This window comes from Acomys minous (assembly GCF_964271855.1).
Source record: "Acomys minous genome assembly, chromosome: 16".
Classification (NCBI taxonomy): domain Eukaryota; kingdom Metazoa; phylum Chordata; class Mammalia; order Rodentia; family Muridae; genus Acomys; species Acomys minous.
Genome location: NC_140498.1, coordinates 92,961,187 through 92,978,518, shown reverse-complemented (window position 1 = coordinate 92,978,518; position 17,332 = coordinate 92,961,187). Strand labels below are relative to the sequence as shown.

Genomic DNA, 17,332 nt, shown 5'->3' with positions numbered 1-17,332 from the left:
GGAACTGAGGCAGAAGTTCTATAGAAATTCATTTTATTCTTATTGAGACTATTTTCAAAAGAAGCAGTGGTGCGCTGTTTTTCTAAAAATATGCCTTTATAGATTTATATGTGTGTATTATAAAATCCATACGTGTATTTACACAATTGCTACATACAAAATTACAGCACTGTGGTATGTACATATCTATAAGTACATTCTTTCCGCTCAGCCCTGCTGTGCTTTTCCCCGTGGAGGGCAGGAGGCTCAGTGAGTGGTAAGCAGCTGCAGGCTGGGCCCACAGAGCCTGAGCTGGGGCCTCAGCAGAGATGGGGCGGCTGCTGGGGAAGGAGCAGAAGCAGCAGGCTGCGTGCCCTGGCCCTGCTCACAAGCCCGGTGGGCAGTATCCGAGGCTCCCAGCAGCCTTACCCCATCCACCTTGTGGCACCCATGCTGCCTTCAGTGTGAGGGTTAAACCAGGCCCCTGGGAGGCCGTTCTCTGGCCTGGACTTGCATTTGAGGTGGAGGGGGCTGTGGAAGACAAGTGCCCTCTCAGGCCCACCCCATGGGGTTGGGGGAGGTCTGGAAGGCTAAAGCCTATAGAGGGCCAATGGAAAAGCTGCCCAGCTCAGACCTCCCTAGGGGCAAGGACTGCACTGGAGGTAGCTGAGGGGTGGTGGCAGAAGACAGGACCGTCCCTGGGGTACAGGGTGGCCTCAACAGAGCTTGGACACACCCAGTTCTTAGGCATCACAGCCACAGGCTGGGCCTCCTGCTATACAGGGGCTCCACAGAGGTGCATGCACACGGGTGAGGGGCTGTGCCTCTCCTGACTCCAGTGGCTGGCGCAGGAGTGGAGGCTCAGGCTTCCTGAGGCATGCACAGGAGGGCCTCAATCTCTTCCCCATGTTCAAAATCCAAGGAGGCAGCAGAGCCTTTAGGGTGGGCTGTGATCAGCTGGGTCTGCAGGGCTGCATGGGAAGTGGCTGAGCCCTGATCACTAAGAGGATCCTGGGAAGCCCAGGCTGAGGCTTGGCTTGGGCAGTGGGCACACGGTTCATTCCTGTCCCTTGCTGGGGAGCAGCCTTCAGAGGACAAGGCAGGCCTCCTACTCCTCAGTCTCCACTACACTGACAAAAGGGAGTGAGCTCTCTGGAACCAACTGGGCCCCAGGGCAGGTGGGCAGGCAGTGTAGCTGCCTAGCCGCAGCTGAGGGGAGACCCTTTTCAACTGCCACTGGTCCCTCCATTCTCAGTGGCCTGACTCCTCCCTACTTAGATTTTCCTGAAGAAGGAGAAGAGCCGTTTGCCATCCATGGTGCTGGGCTCCTGCCCCCGCCCTACGCCGTGGCCCCTAGAGAAGGCAGCAGCAGGCCGGCTCTGTTCCTTCAGGTGCGTGTCCATCAGCTGCCTGTCAATGACCCTGTGCATGTCATCCTGCAGAGAGGGAGAGGGGACACAGGGATCAGCAGCTGCTCTTACCTGGCGCTGGGGTTGGACAAGGAGGTGACAAATGTGGGCAGAAGATGAAGATGAGGCATGAGATGAGGAAGCACTGCACCTGGGGCTGGTGGACCAACGAAGTGGTGAATGTGAAAGTGGTACCATGCCAGGATACACAGTGCCATATAGCGCTTGGTCTCCGGGCCAGTGTCCTGCGCCCTGATGTTCTGTCTTTAGGTATAACTAACAGAGCAGGGACCCCGCCCCCAGCTTGCTTATGAGGCTGTCTGGATGCTCACCGTCTGGCTTGCCACTCAATCCTCAGCCCAGAGTGACCTTAGCTTGCTAGCCCAGTGACCTGGCCCCAAGAGGCTACTGGTGTCCTCATTCCTCCTTCAAGTCACTTTCAGGCTAAGCCACTATTCCCATATGCCAGGGTAACCACTATATGCTTGGGTCAGCCTTCACCCTGCTCTCGCCACTGCCAGGCTCTCACACAGCTAAAAGCCACAGGCAGTGCCATCTTGAGACGCTGTCTTGTTCCAACTCAGAAGTCTTTTAGCTTTTTTATGGGGTGAGGACCTTACCCTCTTAGTTAGCTGGTTGCCTAGAAAATCTACCCTGTGCTGTCTTATAAGAGCAGCTGTGGTCATGATTCTAACTAGGAAGAAGCTAGCTGACAACGGTCTATGCCACTAACGTCGCAAGGAGCCCCGTGTTCACCACCAGTAAGCACACACCATCACCTTCCTGCCTCCCTCAGCTTTTTAGCACAGCTGTGGGCTCTGACAAAAGACCCTAAGACCAACTCCCTGGGACTCAGTTGCTGGAGCCCACGCACATGGCTGGGGAGGCCAGGCTGGGGTGGGCTCGCTGCAGCAGGGAGCCACAGGCTCTGCGCTCTGAGTAGCCACTAAGGAAATGAGGGGAAATGTGGACAGCCTAGATCCGCCCCCAGCCAGCTTGTCTGTCAACTGTTTCACTTATCCTCTGATCTGTGGGTGTCACTTCACTATCTTTGCAGGTTTCAGAATGAAATCAAAGGGCCTTGCTGACCCATCTTGCAGGTGGTGAGGACAAGGCTTGAACCCCTGTTCTCTCTTTCCAGCCCTACCCTCCATCACATTCAGCTTCCTCGCCAGCTCTCCTCCATTCACCCTTTCCCTGCCAACTCTATTTTCCACTTGCTTCTCAGCTTGACCCTGTCATTTTTGCCAACACATGGCCCCAGCGTGGAGCTCAGCACAGTACTTTCCAACACTCAGGACAAGCTCAGTAAAGTGTTGTTTAGCACCAAAGGGAAAAGCCCAAGGCCTTTAGAACGAAGTCCTCTCAACGCTGCCATGTTTTCTCTGGCAGCCACTTCCAACTGCACTTTATACTTTAACCATCAGGGGAATTCCATGGAACACATGACCTTGGAACTTCACATGTAGGTGCACACACATGTGCATGAGCTGGTCATGATCCCATGCCTGCTACTCCTGTGTTAAAAACCAGTCTCTCATCAGGCGGCACTAGCCTGCTGGCACTGCCACACTGATAGCAGGGATGGGAGAATGGAGGCTGGGGCTTGATGGCACATCACACTGCACAGAGAGGAGGCCAGGCTCCGCACACACGACACAGTGGGCCATGGGGACATGGCAGATGCAGGGCAGATGACGGGAACGTGGATAGACATGAGGCTCAGGCTCACCTCAAAGGCAGGAGGGGTGTACAACTAAAGCTGTGGGTACAGGAACTGAGAAAGGCCACTAGATCAGAAACCAGAGGAGCCAGATAGTAAAAAGCCCTGAGGAAGCAAACTGTAGTTGGGAGAGAAGAGAGAACAGCTTTGTAAGCCACGGTTCTGGCTATCCGGCTGCTGGTTGGAGCCAGGGAGCCAGTGACCTGACAGATCAGCCAAGACTGTGGTTGCCAGCCCCACAGGGCCACAGTGTAGTGGTCACTGCTGTTCTATCTGCATTGTGGGGTTCACCTCACTAAGTCACAGACGACTTTCCAAATCTAGCAGCTGAGAACTGCTAACCACGAGGCCCACACTCTTGATGTCAGCCTACCCCAACCTCACTCAGGAGCCACAACCCTGGGGCAGTATGGAGTCAAGAGACCCTGAAAACGGTGGTCCTAGAGGCAGACACCCTGACTCATTTCCTCCAGGAACAGCGCCCGTGGAAAAAGGAAGCCACAGACCTTTGAGAAAGGAAGGGCAGCAACTACGGGAGGACTGCTGATTTGAACCCAGATCTGAGTTTCAATCGGTCACATGGAGCCCCAGCATTGCTTTAAAACAAACAGAATGAGCAGCTGACGGAGGGCCCAGGCTACGATTGGTGACAGCACATCCCGAACACAGGCCACCGGGCTTTCTGTCTGATGGCATTCTCATGTCTCTAAGGCATTCTTCCCTGGGGACTATGACCAAGGGCCTCATGGGACTCTCATCAAAACTCTTTTTTGTTTTGTTTTGGAGACAGGGTTTCTCTGTGTAGCCTTGGCTGTCTGGACTCACTTTGTAGACCAGGCTGGCCTCGAACTCATAGAGATCCGCCTGCCTCTGCCTCCCAAGTGCTGGGATTAAAGGCCTGCGCCACCACGCCCGGCTTCGTCATAACTCTCCTACACGCTGGTTCAGAGATGCTTCATGGTGCTCCCCGATCTGGGCCTCTGGCTCTTGTTTACCTGCCAAGCCTCAAGCTGCTGTGAGAGGCTCAGTTTCTGCTGTATGGCATCCAGCAGCTGGCTGTTAAGAGACATCATGTCCATCTTGCACTTGGCGAGTTCCAACTCTACAGCGTTCTTCCTGCAAAGGGATGAGCCACAATGAGCAGGGTATCCTGTGCCTGAGGGACCCCTGAGTGTAAGGGTGGGGAAGGAGGCTGATCCCACAGCACGGGGTCACTGTAACCACGCCACTTGGAAGGACTTCAGCACACTTCCTAACCAAGCTGGATAAGGGAGTGGGTAAAAGGACTTTTCTGTGGAGATCAGAGCTCAGGATCAAAGGCCTCTTGACAAAGGAGCTGCTTGCTGGCCCTTCCCACAAGGCTATGCGCACTGCAGGGTGGAGACCTCCTCCTGCTGCGGGGAGCAGGAATCTTTGGACTCCTTTAAAGGAACTGTCCATAAGATAAAGATGTTCCAAGGAAGCCACATAATGGTGACCACAGTTTAGCAACTCTAGTATCCAATCAACTGTTTAAAAATAAAAAGGAGACAATATAACATGGGCGGAGTAAAAACCCAGATACAGATGTTCTCTGAAAAATTTACCATGAGGCGGAAAAAGTCGAGCTATGTGAAACGAAACTGCCAGTGTGTTGACACACAAGACACCAAAACACACTGGGTTGTGTCTGGTGAGGCCACTGACGCTAACTCCCTACACGCGTCAGTATTTTCTGGATACTATTTTGCTCACCTCTACAACATTACATTATAGCTGTAGGTGCAAAAGCAGACCGGTTCGGGTGGGTATGAAAGAAGGGTGCAGTTAACTGAGCTGCCTTTGCAAAAGCAAGAGCCGCTGCCTAAAAGCATCCTGCACCAGACTCGTGGAGAGCCGCAGGACTGGCCCGTAGAGGTCACAGCTCTGGCCCCGGAACACCACACTAACCGAGCAAAGCCGGAAGGAGTAGGTGAGTCTCATTTTCTTCCTGCCTGCCTCGCCCTCCTCTACCCAGCAATTAGTCACCTACCCAGCGTCCCAGCCAGCCCCAGAGTGGCGCATCCACCCGCCACTTTGCCCTGGAGGCAGCTCCAGACAACTCTGGACTCATCCTGGCCCCGCCCACTGCGGCTGCAGGCCACAGGGATAGGACCAAGCCTATCCAATGGACAAGGCTCAGATGCTGCAGGTTGCTTCCGTCATGCCCTGCTGCCATTGGCTGTTAGAGAACAGTGGAAATCCTCGTGGTAGCGGTTGCCATGGACGCGATTTGCCTGACAGTTCCCAAACCCTAAGCGGCCCCCTTCGCTCCCCCCACCAGCTGCTCCAGCCTCGGAAGGGGCCTTGTGTCTGCCGGCAGATGGCGCAACGAGCAGCCCAGAGCTACAGGAATGTGCTGACTAACGCCCGGGCCAAGGGCCTCCGCAGAGCGCCAGAGCTGCAGTGCCAAGGGAAAGGAGAATCTTCAAAAGGAACCGAGACCCAGAAGGCATGGCCACACAAATCGCTTATCAAAACATTAATATTCTTTAAAAAATGAGTATTTCCAATATCCGGGAAAATTCCTTATATAAATGAAGATATATATATATAATTTTTTTTTTTTTGGTAAGGCAGATTGCTAATTCTAGATTAATTTGTGGTATCCACATTGGTGTGATTCAGAGGTAATGTCTGTTCTTAGCAGGTGCTTTTCAATTATAAGGTGATAAAATTGCTAACGGCTTTCCTATTGTGATAGACAGCCCAGCCTAGGCGTCTCCCTTGAACATATATTAAAGTAACCTGGGAAAGAAGTGACCCCCACCCCAGCCATTCGGCCTGAACTGTTCTGGAGAGACCTTTGGGTGATTATAGTGTGTTCAGGCGCCGTAAACCTGAGTCAAAGTCCGCTTCTCTGCCACTGTTATTAAAGCACATGCTAAGTGTACTGCGAACCCTGGGCACACATGGACAAGTGTGAGAGCCTGAATCCCAGAAAATAAACTAGAGTAACAGACAACCCAATGTGAGGTCTGATCAGAGAAAAAAAGCAGACCCAAAGGTAAAATGGTAAGAGGACGATGATAACAGCAAAAGGCAGAATGTAAGAAAAGCAGGAAGGTCAGACCATGAGAACTGTGGCACCAGGCACATCTACTTAGACCAGCTTTCCTCAGACAAGCAGCAAGGGGTGAGCAGGCCTGAAGGTGGCGCTAGTGAGTATGGTGGGAAAGCATGTTCCTTGCCCTCTAAGTTTGGGATTTAAGAGCTTTGCTTTCCATTATGCAGGCAGGACTCTCTGTAAGACAGCGAGTCAGGCATCCCTTTTACATGTTTGAAGCCCGCTGAGAGCAAACACATTCCCCCCCCCCCCAAACTTTTATCTCCTCAGTGAAAGGGAATGAGTGACTGAGGGCCCTATGAACTTTTGTTAGGGCCAGTTAGGTGTGGTGGTGCACACCTCTAATCTCAGTGCTTGAGGCTGAGACCAGGGAGTAATTTCAAGTTAGAAGCCAGCCTTAGCTGCTGCATAGCAAAATCAACCAACCAACTAGCAAAACAGGGGCTATGGAAAAATATCCCTTTGCTTCTCTGTATTTCCAAATTGCTGAATGCGGAGAAATAATTACACAATTATTTTCTATTTAAAAAAAAAAACCCAAAAACCAAACCAAAACTGAAAATAATATTTGAGAAAATGACCTGGCTTATTGAAAATAAATGGAACAGTGGAAATTGTGAATGCTATGAAAAAGTACAAAACAAAGATCCTTAGTCCTCACCAACCTTAAGAGGGAAAGGAAGAGGAATATTACAGGCTTTCAGAATGGGTCAGTCAGATGAATATGTGGGCTTCAAAGCCAGACTCTAAACAACTAAAATGACATTTACGGAATAACTAGTATGCCACTAGTTGGGGTGGGGCTAAGGACACTGACTGGACAGTGGAGTGTAGTTTACTGGCAAAGCTCTTGCCTAGCACAGTTGAGCTCCTCAGCATTAAAGATACCACAAAACCAAACCAACCACCCACTCTACACTGTGCTGGTTAGGGATGCAGTGAAGGAGCCACAGAGAGGACAGACTGCAGTCGCCTCTGGATGTGATCTGAGGTAAGAACCCAGCTACACGATCCGTGCTGACGCTGATGGGTGGGTCGATGAGGGCTCCTGCTACATTTCTATTTTTTGTGTATACTTGAGAATGTACATAATAAATTAAAAAACTAAAAATAACAAAAAGGTGCAGATGCACATGCCGACAGTGGGAAGCTAAACTGTAAGTGGGAAATACACAGCCATGCATAGCGGCATCTGATGTTTATAAAGAAAACAAAATCTCAACTATGCAACCAGATATATTACAAATATACCAACACACCCAGAGAAAACCTGGCAACAAGTCACAAGCCTCACTAGCAGTGTCTACCTGGGGCCAAGTGAAGTGGGTAGGCCCGACCTTGGCCTTGGACTCACTCTGTGGTACAGGCTGGCTTACACTGGAGAACCTTCTGTTTATACTTCCTGAGTTGTGAATTACAAGTGTATGACACTATGGCGGGGTTATCACACAGTTTTCTACCTTCTATCCATCCTTCTTTCCAGACAACCCTGGCTGTCCTGGAACTCGCTTTGTAGACCAGGCTAGACTTGAACTCACAGAGATCCGCTTGCCCCCGCTTACTGAGTGCTGGGATTAAAGGCATGCACTACTACACCTGACTGGGACCAGACTTTTTTTTTTTTTGAGATAGGGTTTCTCTGTGTAACAGTCCTGGCTAACCTGGACTCACTTTTGTAGACCAGGCTGGCCATGAACTCAGAGATCCACCTGCCTCTGCCTCCCAAGTGCTGGGAATAAACGCCCATCTTGGCACCAGATTTCTGGTTTTTTTTTTCCCGAGACAGGGTTTCTTTGTGTAGACTTGGCTCTCCTGGACTCACTTTGTAGACCAGGCTAGCCTCAAACTCACAGCGATTCACCTGCCTCTGCCTCCCCAGTGCTGGGATGAAAGGCGTGCGCCACCACCGCCTGGCCAGATTTTTAACAATAAGCAAATACCTCAGTTTTATGAGGAGGAAATAAAGTAGAGGCTGGAGAGATGGTTCAGTGGGAAGAGCACCTGCCACACAGCATGAAGACTAAGTCTGGATCCCAGCATAGCTGGGTGTGGCTGTTTGTGCTACAGGGGATGGCAACAGGGGCACATGGTGATGCATTCACCACACACACACCACAGAATACACACTCCAAAAAAGTTTCCAATTTGTGTCACTCACTTTGCGATGGCCTCATCCCGGTCCCTGATAGCCTTCTGAAGCTGCTCCTTGGGCTCCTTGTCCTCAGATGTCACTCTGAGTCGGTCCCTCTCTTCCTTCAGTGCAGTCATCTCCACACTCAGCAGCGTCACCTAGCATCAGATGGAAGAAAAGTCTGTGCTGACACTGCTGCCAGGTGCTCTCTCCACAGGGAAAAGGCACCCAGAGGCCAGCAGGAGGGCTCAGCAGGTCAAGGGCTCGTGTGTAAGCCTGACAACTTAAATGTGGGCTCTGGAACCCAAGTAAAAATGGACGTTATCCTCTGACCTCTACCTCAGTTTTGAGGAGCTAGAGAAAGGGCTCAGCAGAAAGAACGCTTTGTGCCCCCCCGCCTCAGTTCACAGTGGGCTGTAGGAATAAAATAAATCTTTAACATCCATAGGCTCCAGGGGCATGTATGGAAGATGGCTGATAGAGCCCTGTTGCTGCTCTATTCTGATGCCCCCTTTGCTGGTTCCAGCTCAGTGGCTAGGGACCCTAGGGAGGCTGAGCTGGTGGCAGCTATGGATCCAGACCTCCTGTGCTCTCCGCTACCACATCTGCTTTGGCTGGGAGGCACCCCCAGGCAGATACTGAGAGATCACACAGGCACCAGGGCTCTTGGAACACTTGGAAGCAGGGTCTCAAATTCTGGCACAGCTGCATCTAACCATTAAGATCCACAGATCAGAGCCACATGGACCGTCAACACCTGTGATCGCTCTGTCACTTTGATCCTGTTATCTTTCCTGTGGTCCCTGCCTCAGTGAATGGCACCTGCTCAGGCCTCACGACCAACCCGGGAGTTATCACTTGGCAATGCAGAGCTGCTCTGTGGCTGTGTGAGTGACACAGTGCAGGGCCTCACTCACACGCACGGCCACTCACACGCACGGCCATCTCTGGGAGCATGTCGTTGCACTTACTCATAAAAAACTTGTGTACAGAACAGCTGACGTGAGGCGGTCGCAAATCCAAACCATTACTCTTTGGGGACATTCCTGACTGTATATCCTGATGGGACACAGGGCACGACCTCCCACTGGGAAAGCCAGATGAGGAAGGCATCTCCTTCCCTTTGCAGTCCTGGTACGTGACCTAGAGTTGCCAGCTTATTCACCCCACCCCCCGGCTGGGTGGAGAAGCAAAGCTGCACTTGCGTGGAGACTGTTTACCAGACGGCACACTGCTTCTGCTAATGGCTGCCCATGGCCTCTCCTCCATGTTTGGGACCTGAGTTATGCAGTTGCTCTTGTATCAGATTTAGTGCCTGTGCACTCATGTCTGTTGCGTGTGACCAGTCTAACAGGGATTTCAGTTAAGTGTGTTAGGCAATGAGGACTGATAGGCTCAGACATGGACAGGGATTCCCAGCCACACCCTCACGGTAAGCACACACAGACCTTTTCCCAAGGGAGGACCCATCCACACACATCTGCTCCCTCACGAAGGACGGCTGCCACCTTGACTGCAGGACTGGAGCGAAGATCAAGCCCCCAGGCAGAGCCAGCGGCTACTTAGCAGGGGTCAGAAGGCATCCAATGATGAGGTGGAAAGACAGGAGGTTTTTATGTGTGTGGTGGGTGTTTGCCTGGCATAATACGTCTGTGAACCAGGCACATGCCTGCCGCCCGCTAAGTAAGGCCAGAGGACTGCTGGACCCCTGGAACTGGAGTTACAGTTACAAGCACCATGCGGGTGGTGGGGACCAAGCCCTGTTCCTCTGGAATAGCAGCCAGCATTCTTAACTGCTAAGCCATGACTCCTAACCTCAAACTTTGCATTTTTAAGAGCCTGATAAGGAACGTACAGGCCTGGGCCTGATGCTCTGTACTGACTGTGAAGGCTACAGCTTTCTCAGTGCTAACAGTGTGGCGCAGAAGGGTTCTAAGCTTTGGGAAAGTGCAGTTTAGAGTCTGCAAAGGCTCTGGTTGGCATGTGCATCTAGCTCCAAGACAGAGGGGACTGGGGAGAGCTTTAGCCTTACCCCAGGTACCAGCAGTTTTGGCAGCTGCTTGCCTGACCCAAGACCTAGAAAGCACGTGGCCAAGACAAACATCTTCAGATCAAAGGAGTGTGGTGTGTGGCTTCAGGACAGCTGAGCAGGGCAGACAGGAGAAGCCACATGCTGGGCATGGTACTGGGCAGGAGCAACCGACACACAACATGTGCCAAACAAACCTCCAGAAAAGCTTCCTGCTGTGCTCTAGAAACCTGAAGAAGCTAGAGGCTAAGGCCAGCTGCTTAGGAGGGCTACAGAGGGCCGGGGGCATGTTTCTCCCTGCCCAACCCCCAAACATGAGGCTCCAGGGCCCACTACAGCTCTGACTGTGGGTCTGGGCTCCTCCCACTCTTCAGTAAGGCTGGGTCTGATGGCTGTCATGAAAGTGGGAGTGGCCTGTCTATACTTAGGCTGCAGCCCATCATCTACCTTCTCCTAAAAACAGAGGCCTCAAAATTCAACAGCATTAAAAAGCCCACCCAGAAGGGATCCTGCTCTTCCCTTCACCTAACAGGTTGGTCTCAGTGCTAGCCACTTTGTCCAGCGGCCTGTGTTAGGAGCTTGAGGAGAAAAGGCTGAGTGCTGACTCGTGCTGATCATTATGGGCTATTATCTGCCTGACTGGAAGACAAGGTGGGAATGTAAGCAGCACAGTAAGGCGGGCCAGAGGGTGCTCCAGGAAGGATGAGCAGGGCTGAGGCCTGAGCAGGCAGGAGGGAGGGGCCTCCAGACTGAGGGCAAGCTGGAGAGGACCACCCTGTGATCGCCACTTGTGCTCACTTCTGCTAGTGCAGAGGAGGTCAGAAAGAGCAAGGCGAAGGAGCTTGGCAGAATGCAGAAACACACAGCGGCCAGGACTTGACTTCTATGTCTTGATACGGAAGCTGACTGTAGCTCACAGGAGGTACCCTGCTTCTACGCCGCACTACAGGAAAACTGTCACCATATGAAGGTGGCTGGGCTGGGAAGCAGACAAATGAGAAAGTAATATGCAAAGCCAGCTGCGAAAAAAGGTAGGACTGAGATGGCAGTGATCAGGAGGATACACACAGCATACCAAGTGGGGTATTGGTTAGTTTTTGTCAATTATCTGAGAAGAGGGAAAGATCCTCAACTGAGAAAACGCCATAATCAGCTTGGCCTGTAGGCACGTCTATGGGGGCATTTTTTTTTGATAAATAACCATTAATCAAGGACCCAGAGTCCATTGTGAACAACAGTGCTTGTACAAGTGGTCCTGGGTTCTGTAAGAAAGCAGGCTGAGTAAGCCAGGGGAGCACAGTGAGCAGCCCCTCCGTGGCCTCTGCTTCAGTTCCTGCCTTGGCTTCCCCCTCAATGACAGACCGTTTATGAAAGCCCCGAGCACCTGCCTGAGCTCACGCTCCCCTGAATACCTTGGTGAAACATTCACAAAAAAGGCTGTCCAGCTGCTCCTAATGCCTAGGCTACTAACCTAAGCAGGGGCAGGGAATCTCATGGATGCTTGCTTTTCTTTGAAATGTTTAGATTTATTTATATAGTTTATATGAACGAGTGTTTTGCCTACATGTATGTATGTGCACCATGTGTGTACCAAGTGTCGGATGGAGATCACGACAGAGTGTCAGGTCCCTGGAGCTGGAGTTATGGATGGTTGTGAGTCACCATTTGGTGCTGCAAACTGAACCTGGGTCCACTGCAGGAGCAACAAGTGCTCTGAACTGCTGAGCCTTCTCTCCAGCTCCTGGGTGCCTGTCCTTTGTATTCTGCAGTTAATCCTGCAGACCCAGTCCATCTGCTGGTGGCTGCTCTGTGTCCATCAGTGCTAAGGAGAATGCTAAGAACAGAGCACATATAGGTGGCAAGTGACAAGTAAGTCTTCATGCTGGTTACAGATTATGCCTCAAACAGATAATCAGCAGTTAAATGGTTTGCACTCTTTTACTTAAAGTCCGGTTAGTTTCTGAGGGTGCAGCTTGTAGCACGCCCACACGGACTTCCAGCCGAGTTTTCAGGGGTAGTAACGAATGCTCCCATGAGGGAAAGCAATGGCCTTAGAGACCAGACCGTTGGTTGGATGAGGCTCAATCTTTGGCCTAGCTGTTCCTGGAACCTCAGTGCTGGCTAGCCTTGTCTGCACCCTACCATCAAAGAGCACAGGGATGGTTCCAACTGCCTTCCCAATACTGCTAGAGACGCTAGAGTGCAGGTGTTCCACACAGCTGCCACATGTGCTTAGGTCTAGGCTCAGTGGTCCTAGGGTGCATGCTGAGCCCACCTTGCATGAAGACTGTCAAAGTCCCCAGTGCTGGCTGCTATGGTTATAGTCACCCTGGACTAAGTCTGAACTTCAAACCCTACCTTGGGTGTCACATGAGTGCATGCAGGTGTAGTCGAGGGGCTTCTTTGAATATTCTGGAAAAAGAAAGTCCAAGTCTATACTCCACGTGGGACATGAATGGGGTCTAGGGAACTCTCAGAGAGGGAGCTCACAGGAACTGGCCTAAACCAGTTATTAACTAAACTTTTTGTTTGTTGTGCCTTTTTTGAGACAGAGGTTTACTGAGTGACAGCCCTAGCTGTCCTGGAACTCACTTTGTAGAGTAAAGGCATGCTCAGAGGCCTAGCTATCTACATCTGAGGCCACACCAAACTGTGAGCAGCCTATACTTATGTGTGTTTCTCAATAAAATAATGTCCTCAGGGGAGATTTTTAGTTTTTAACTCTGATAAGCAAAAATCCCAAAGTAAACAAAACAAGCAAAACAAAACCTATCAAACACTAATAAGGGAGCATTTATTTTAAATAGGTGAGTTAGGACACTGAAATATGCTTGGGAGGCCGAGGCAGGATCTTGCCAGAGTTCAATATTGTTAAATGCAACACGGCGATATTCCATTTCCAAACCAATCTACCAACTAATACAAAATTCAATCTAAAGAACATTTTCCCCTCTTAGTTTATTTGAGATAGGTGTCAAGAAGCCAGGCCGGCCATGAACTGTTATGTACCTAAGGATGGCCGCGAACTCCTAATGCCCCTGCCTTCACCTCATAAGCACCATAACTACATGCACATGCCACCAACCCCAAAGACCTACTAACAACCTTCTTTCCTGCTGGGCGTGCTGGAGACTGAGCCAGGGCCTTGCAGCTGCTAGTCAAGCTCTCCAGCACCGACCAGCACCCATCCAGAGAACTTCCCGATTCCACTCTCTCTAGTATTTATTTCTTCCCTTAAGAAGACCCGTCCTGAAGTCTGAGCTGCCTACCCCACTCCTCAGGATCTGGCCAGAAGCAAGCCACAGCTGTGATCTTCCACGCTTGTGCTCTGGCTCTCCCGGGAAGAGTGGTGAGGCTGTACGTGGGCCTCTCCATCGTTTTCCAAGAGGACAGTAAGAGAGAGATGGGACCTTATAATGTAGGTATCTTAAGTGAAAGAAATCTTTCCCAAGGTGAAAGCTGGGTGTCAACCCCTATGGAAGGGATGGGAGCTGTGGCCCAGGACGGGGAGGTAAGTGGGACTGCTTGCAAGTGCTCCCAAGTTGTCACTCATGCACACAAGGCTGGTTCAGAGGAAACTTGGCCCAGGACAGATCTCAGAAGCTTCTCTCTGGGTGGAGGTCTAAGTCCTTCCGCATTTCTTAGATCAGAATATCAATGTCCTTTAGTGTCACAAGAGAGATGGAGTCGTGATTGAACAAGGAGGAAAACAGTAAGGGCGACGGTGACTTCCCATGAGTGGAAAACATGCTCCCAGAGGTGACCAAGCTAACACCCAGCAAGACCAAGTGCGCTTGACTTGACAACTCTCTGCCTGGGAGCTGTGGCTTTCAGTGGTCAGCACCCACCTGTCTGCCAACTTCTAGCTCTGTGGATACACTACTCAGAAAACAGAGACAGAACCAGCCATTCTTGTCCTTGCTAATCTCATTTGGGCACAATGAAGATGAAGATACCAATTCCTCAACTTTGGGTCACAGTCCCCTGAGAATATGATGGAGGGCAGCTGCATCTCACAGAAGTGGGAGTGCGTAAGGGACCTAGACACGCTCTCTGTACTGTGAAACGGGGGTGCTCACCTGACTGTGGAGTTGCTGCAGCTCTTCTAGGCTCTGCCTCAGTTTACCCCTCTCTCCCTCCATGAGCTCCCTCAGGGCTCTTGAGTCCTCACTGGTCTGCCTTATTTGTTCTTCTAAGGACTCGTCATCCATTCTCCGCGCGGCCTGACAGAAAGAGGTAAGCCGGTAGTAGGTAGGAAGAGTGAGCCACGGTTAGTGGGGAGAGGAACGGAGGCAGATACAATACAGAGACAGGAGGAAGAAGATGAGGAGGAATGAAAGGATGGAGCGGATGAGACAAGTAGGGGGCACAAGGGTTAGGGAGAGAGATTCCCATGTTTAACTGTACCCTATGAAAGCTCATTCTTACCTCAGGAATGGCACACACCACTCACAGCCCCCTTACCCCACCATGGCTTGACCGCCTCCTCCCATCTACTCTCCACATCAACCCAGCCAGGAACACCTGTCCTTTATCTCACAGCCTCTAATGCAACAGCGACACAGCTGCTCTGTGGGGGGCAGGGGAGGGAGTTCAGGGAGAAACCCACCATGGTGCTGCTGTCTACTCGGGATGCCCCACGAGGCCTCATGGGGATTCTTAGAGCCCTATTCACCTTAACCTCCTCTGCTGATAATTTCCTGGGAAGAAGCCTTAAGTTTTGGGGTTTTTTGTTTGCTTGTTTGTTTCAAGACAGAGTTTCTCTGTGTGTAGCCCTGGCTGTCTGGGAACTTACTTTGTAGACCAGGCTAGACTTAAATTCACAGATATCCACCTCCCAAGTGCTGGGATTAAAGGTCTGTGCCACCATGCCTGGTTTTTTGTTTGTTTGTTTGAGACAAGGTCTTACTATGTAGCTCTGGCTGTCTTAGAACTCACTATGTCGACCAGGCTGGCTTTAAAGTCACAGAGATCATCTGCCTGCCTCTGCCTGCAGAGTGCTGGAATCTAAGCTGGGCGCCATCCTCTCCTTCCAGCACAGGACCAATGCAAAAGAACAACTTGGGAGTCTTACCTAGATACAGTTTCTCTATTTAATGTTTCTAAGCAAAACCTTCCAACTCAAGGTCACCAGTGCCCTGTGCACAACTATATGGAGAAAAGGACTATGCTGTGGTACAGTGGTTCTCAGCCTGTGGGTCACAGCCGCTTTGGCAAACCTCCATCTCCAAAAATATTTACGTTACGATTCATAACAGTAGTAAAATTACTGTTATGAAGTAGCAACAAAAATAATTTTACAGTCGGGGTCGCAGTGTTAGGAAGGTTGAGAGCCACTGCCATGGTATCCGCAGGAAGGGCACCATGGAGTGAAGACTTCCTGGTTACTGGTACTCAATACTCTCAAACTAATGGCTCAGGATTCTGCAACAAGTGATGAGGGAGCTGCAGCGCAGGCTTCCTCTGCCGTCCAGCCCCTGCAGCTGGCCTTACCGTGGGCTCCATGCCATCCACGATGCTCTGGATCAGCCTCTTGAGATCACTGAGGGCAGTGCGCAGGCTGCCAGCGGGTACGTCCTTAGCGGATGAGGTTTCTGAGGACTCATCCATGGAGGAATCTGTGGACACGGCTGAGTCTGCGCTGTCGTTCCCTCGAAGGTGTGAGCAGAGATAGCGAACCTGGCAGTAGGCCTCCCAGAGCTGCAGTCTCAGCTGTGTCACAAAGTGGCACTCATCAGTACAGACTCTAGAGAGGACTCAGTTACTCAGTATTTAAAGCCAAAATACAGATACCATACTAGAAATCCTGTTTTTTGGAACACAGGTTTTTCATTTTTCTTTTTTTGGTTTTTCGAGACAGGGTTTCTCTGTGTAACAGCTCTGGCTGTCCTGGAACTCTCTCTGTAGATCACCAGGCTGGCCTCGAACTCACAGAGATCCTCCTGCCTCTGCCTCCCAAGTGCTGGGATTAAAGACGTGCGCCACTACCACTCGGCTAGGTTTTTTTCTTTTTAAGTATCTTCAGAAATAATACTTAATTTGGACCAAGCACATCTTCTTAAGACTTTCAAGAGGATTTTTTTTCCAAGACAGGGTTTCTGTGTAGCCTTGGATGTCCTAAAACTTGCTCAATAGAGCAGGCTGGGCTCGAACTCACTGAGATCTGCCTGCCTCTGCCTTTCAAGTGCTGGGATTAATTCTTTTTGAGATTACTACATACCCCTGGATGATCTGGAGTGTGCCTGCCCTAACTGTTCTGCCTCGGTCTTCCTCGTGCCTGTGACCAGCTGCTACCAATTCTTATCTCCCTATTCTCTCACCCCACTAGGCCACTAATCTGCAAGCACAGTACTTTGTGCTGCACTGGTTGGAAGTGATTATGGAAGGCATACAGAAGCAAAGGGCACAGAGGGATGGACTGCAAGTGCTGGAGGCCCAGGGGAGACTGACAGGCCACTCCTCTGGCTGTGCTGCTCTAGGCTTTGGTGGCTATCAAGCAAGTGGCCACTGTTCCAGCCTGTGGCCATAGGCCCTTTGCAGATGGCCGTACAGGGTTGAAGAGGAAGATGCTCTCCCTACCCTCCTACTTCTCCTGCTAGACAACAGTGCAACAGTACCTGCTCTCTTTCCTGCTCCAGTTCCTCGGCCTCCATGCTCTGCTCAATCTCGGACAGCAAGGACGTGCTGGTGGCAGCAGAGCTCTGCAGGCTCCTCTCTTCTGTGAGCTCTTCCACTTTGAGCTGCAGCTGCCGGTAGGACAGGCGTACCTCCTGGAGCTCCAGCTGGCTTTGGTGCAGCTGTGGGGAAGAGAGCAAAGGTTGCAGCTTATCCACCTCACAGCAGGCAGTGCCCAGGACCTGACCCACCAACCCAAAGAAACACAGGCAGGAAAAACATGTGTCAGGTTGTACGGGGGATACAGTCAGCCAGACCCAGCTCTGGGAAACTCAGCAGAACAAATAGTGCCACTCCTTCA

At 51.2% G+C, this 17,332-nt stretch overlaps 1 protein-coding gene across 3 annotated transcripts in view; it reads right to left on the bottom strand.

Annotated features, from left to right (window-relative positions):
• Positions 1–16: 16 nt before the first annotated feature.
• The window catches only part of BICDL1 (BICD family like cargo adaptor 1), a gene marked incomplete at its 5' end in the record, with an annotated part of 85,735 nt that continues 68,419 nt past the window's right edge, over positions 17–17,332 (bottom strand). Inside the window, 7 exons of one of the 3 annotated variants that reach the window (XR_014775480.1) lie at positions 1,280–1,415; positions 3,121–3,229; positions 4,107–4,227; positions 8,355–8,485; positions 14,436–14,579; positions 15,850–16,068; positions 16,974–17,153. Coding sequence is in view for 2 of the 3 variants with exons in the window: in XM_084762185.1 (XP_084618311.1) it covers positions 1,254–1,415; positions 4,107–4,227; positions 8,355–8,485; positions 14,436–14,579; positions 15,850–16,068; positions 16,974–17,153 (957 nt within the window). Of the gene's footprint in view, positions 1,416–3,120; positions 3,230–4,106; positions 4,228–8,354; positions 8,486–14,435; positions 14,580–15,849; positions 16,069–16,973; positions 17,154–17,332 lie in introns of all 3 variants that reach the window. The other 2 variants (XM_084762185.1, XM_084762186.1) reach the window with 2 other exon arrangements.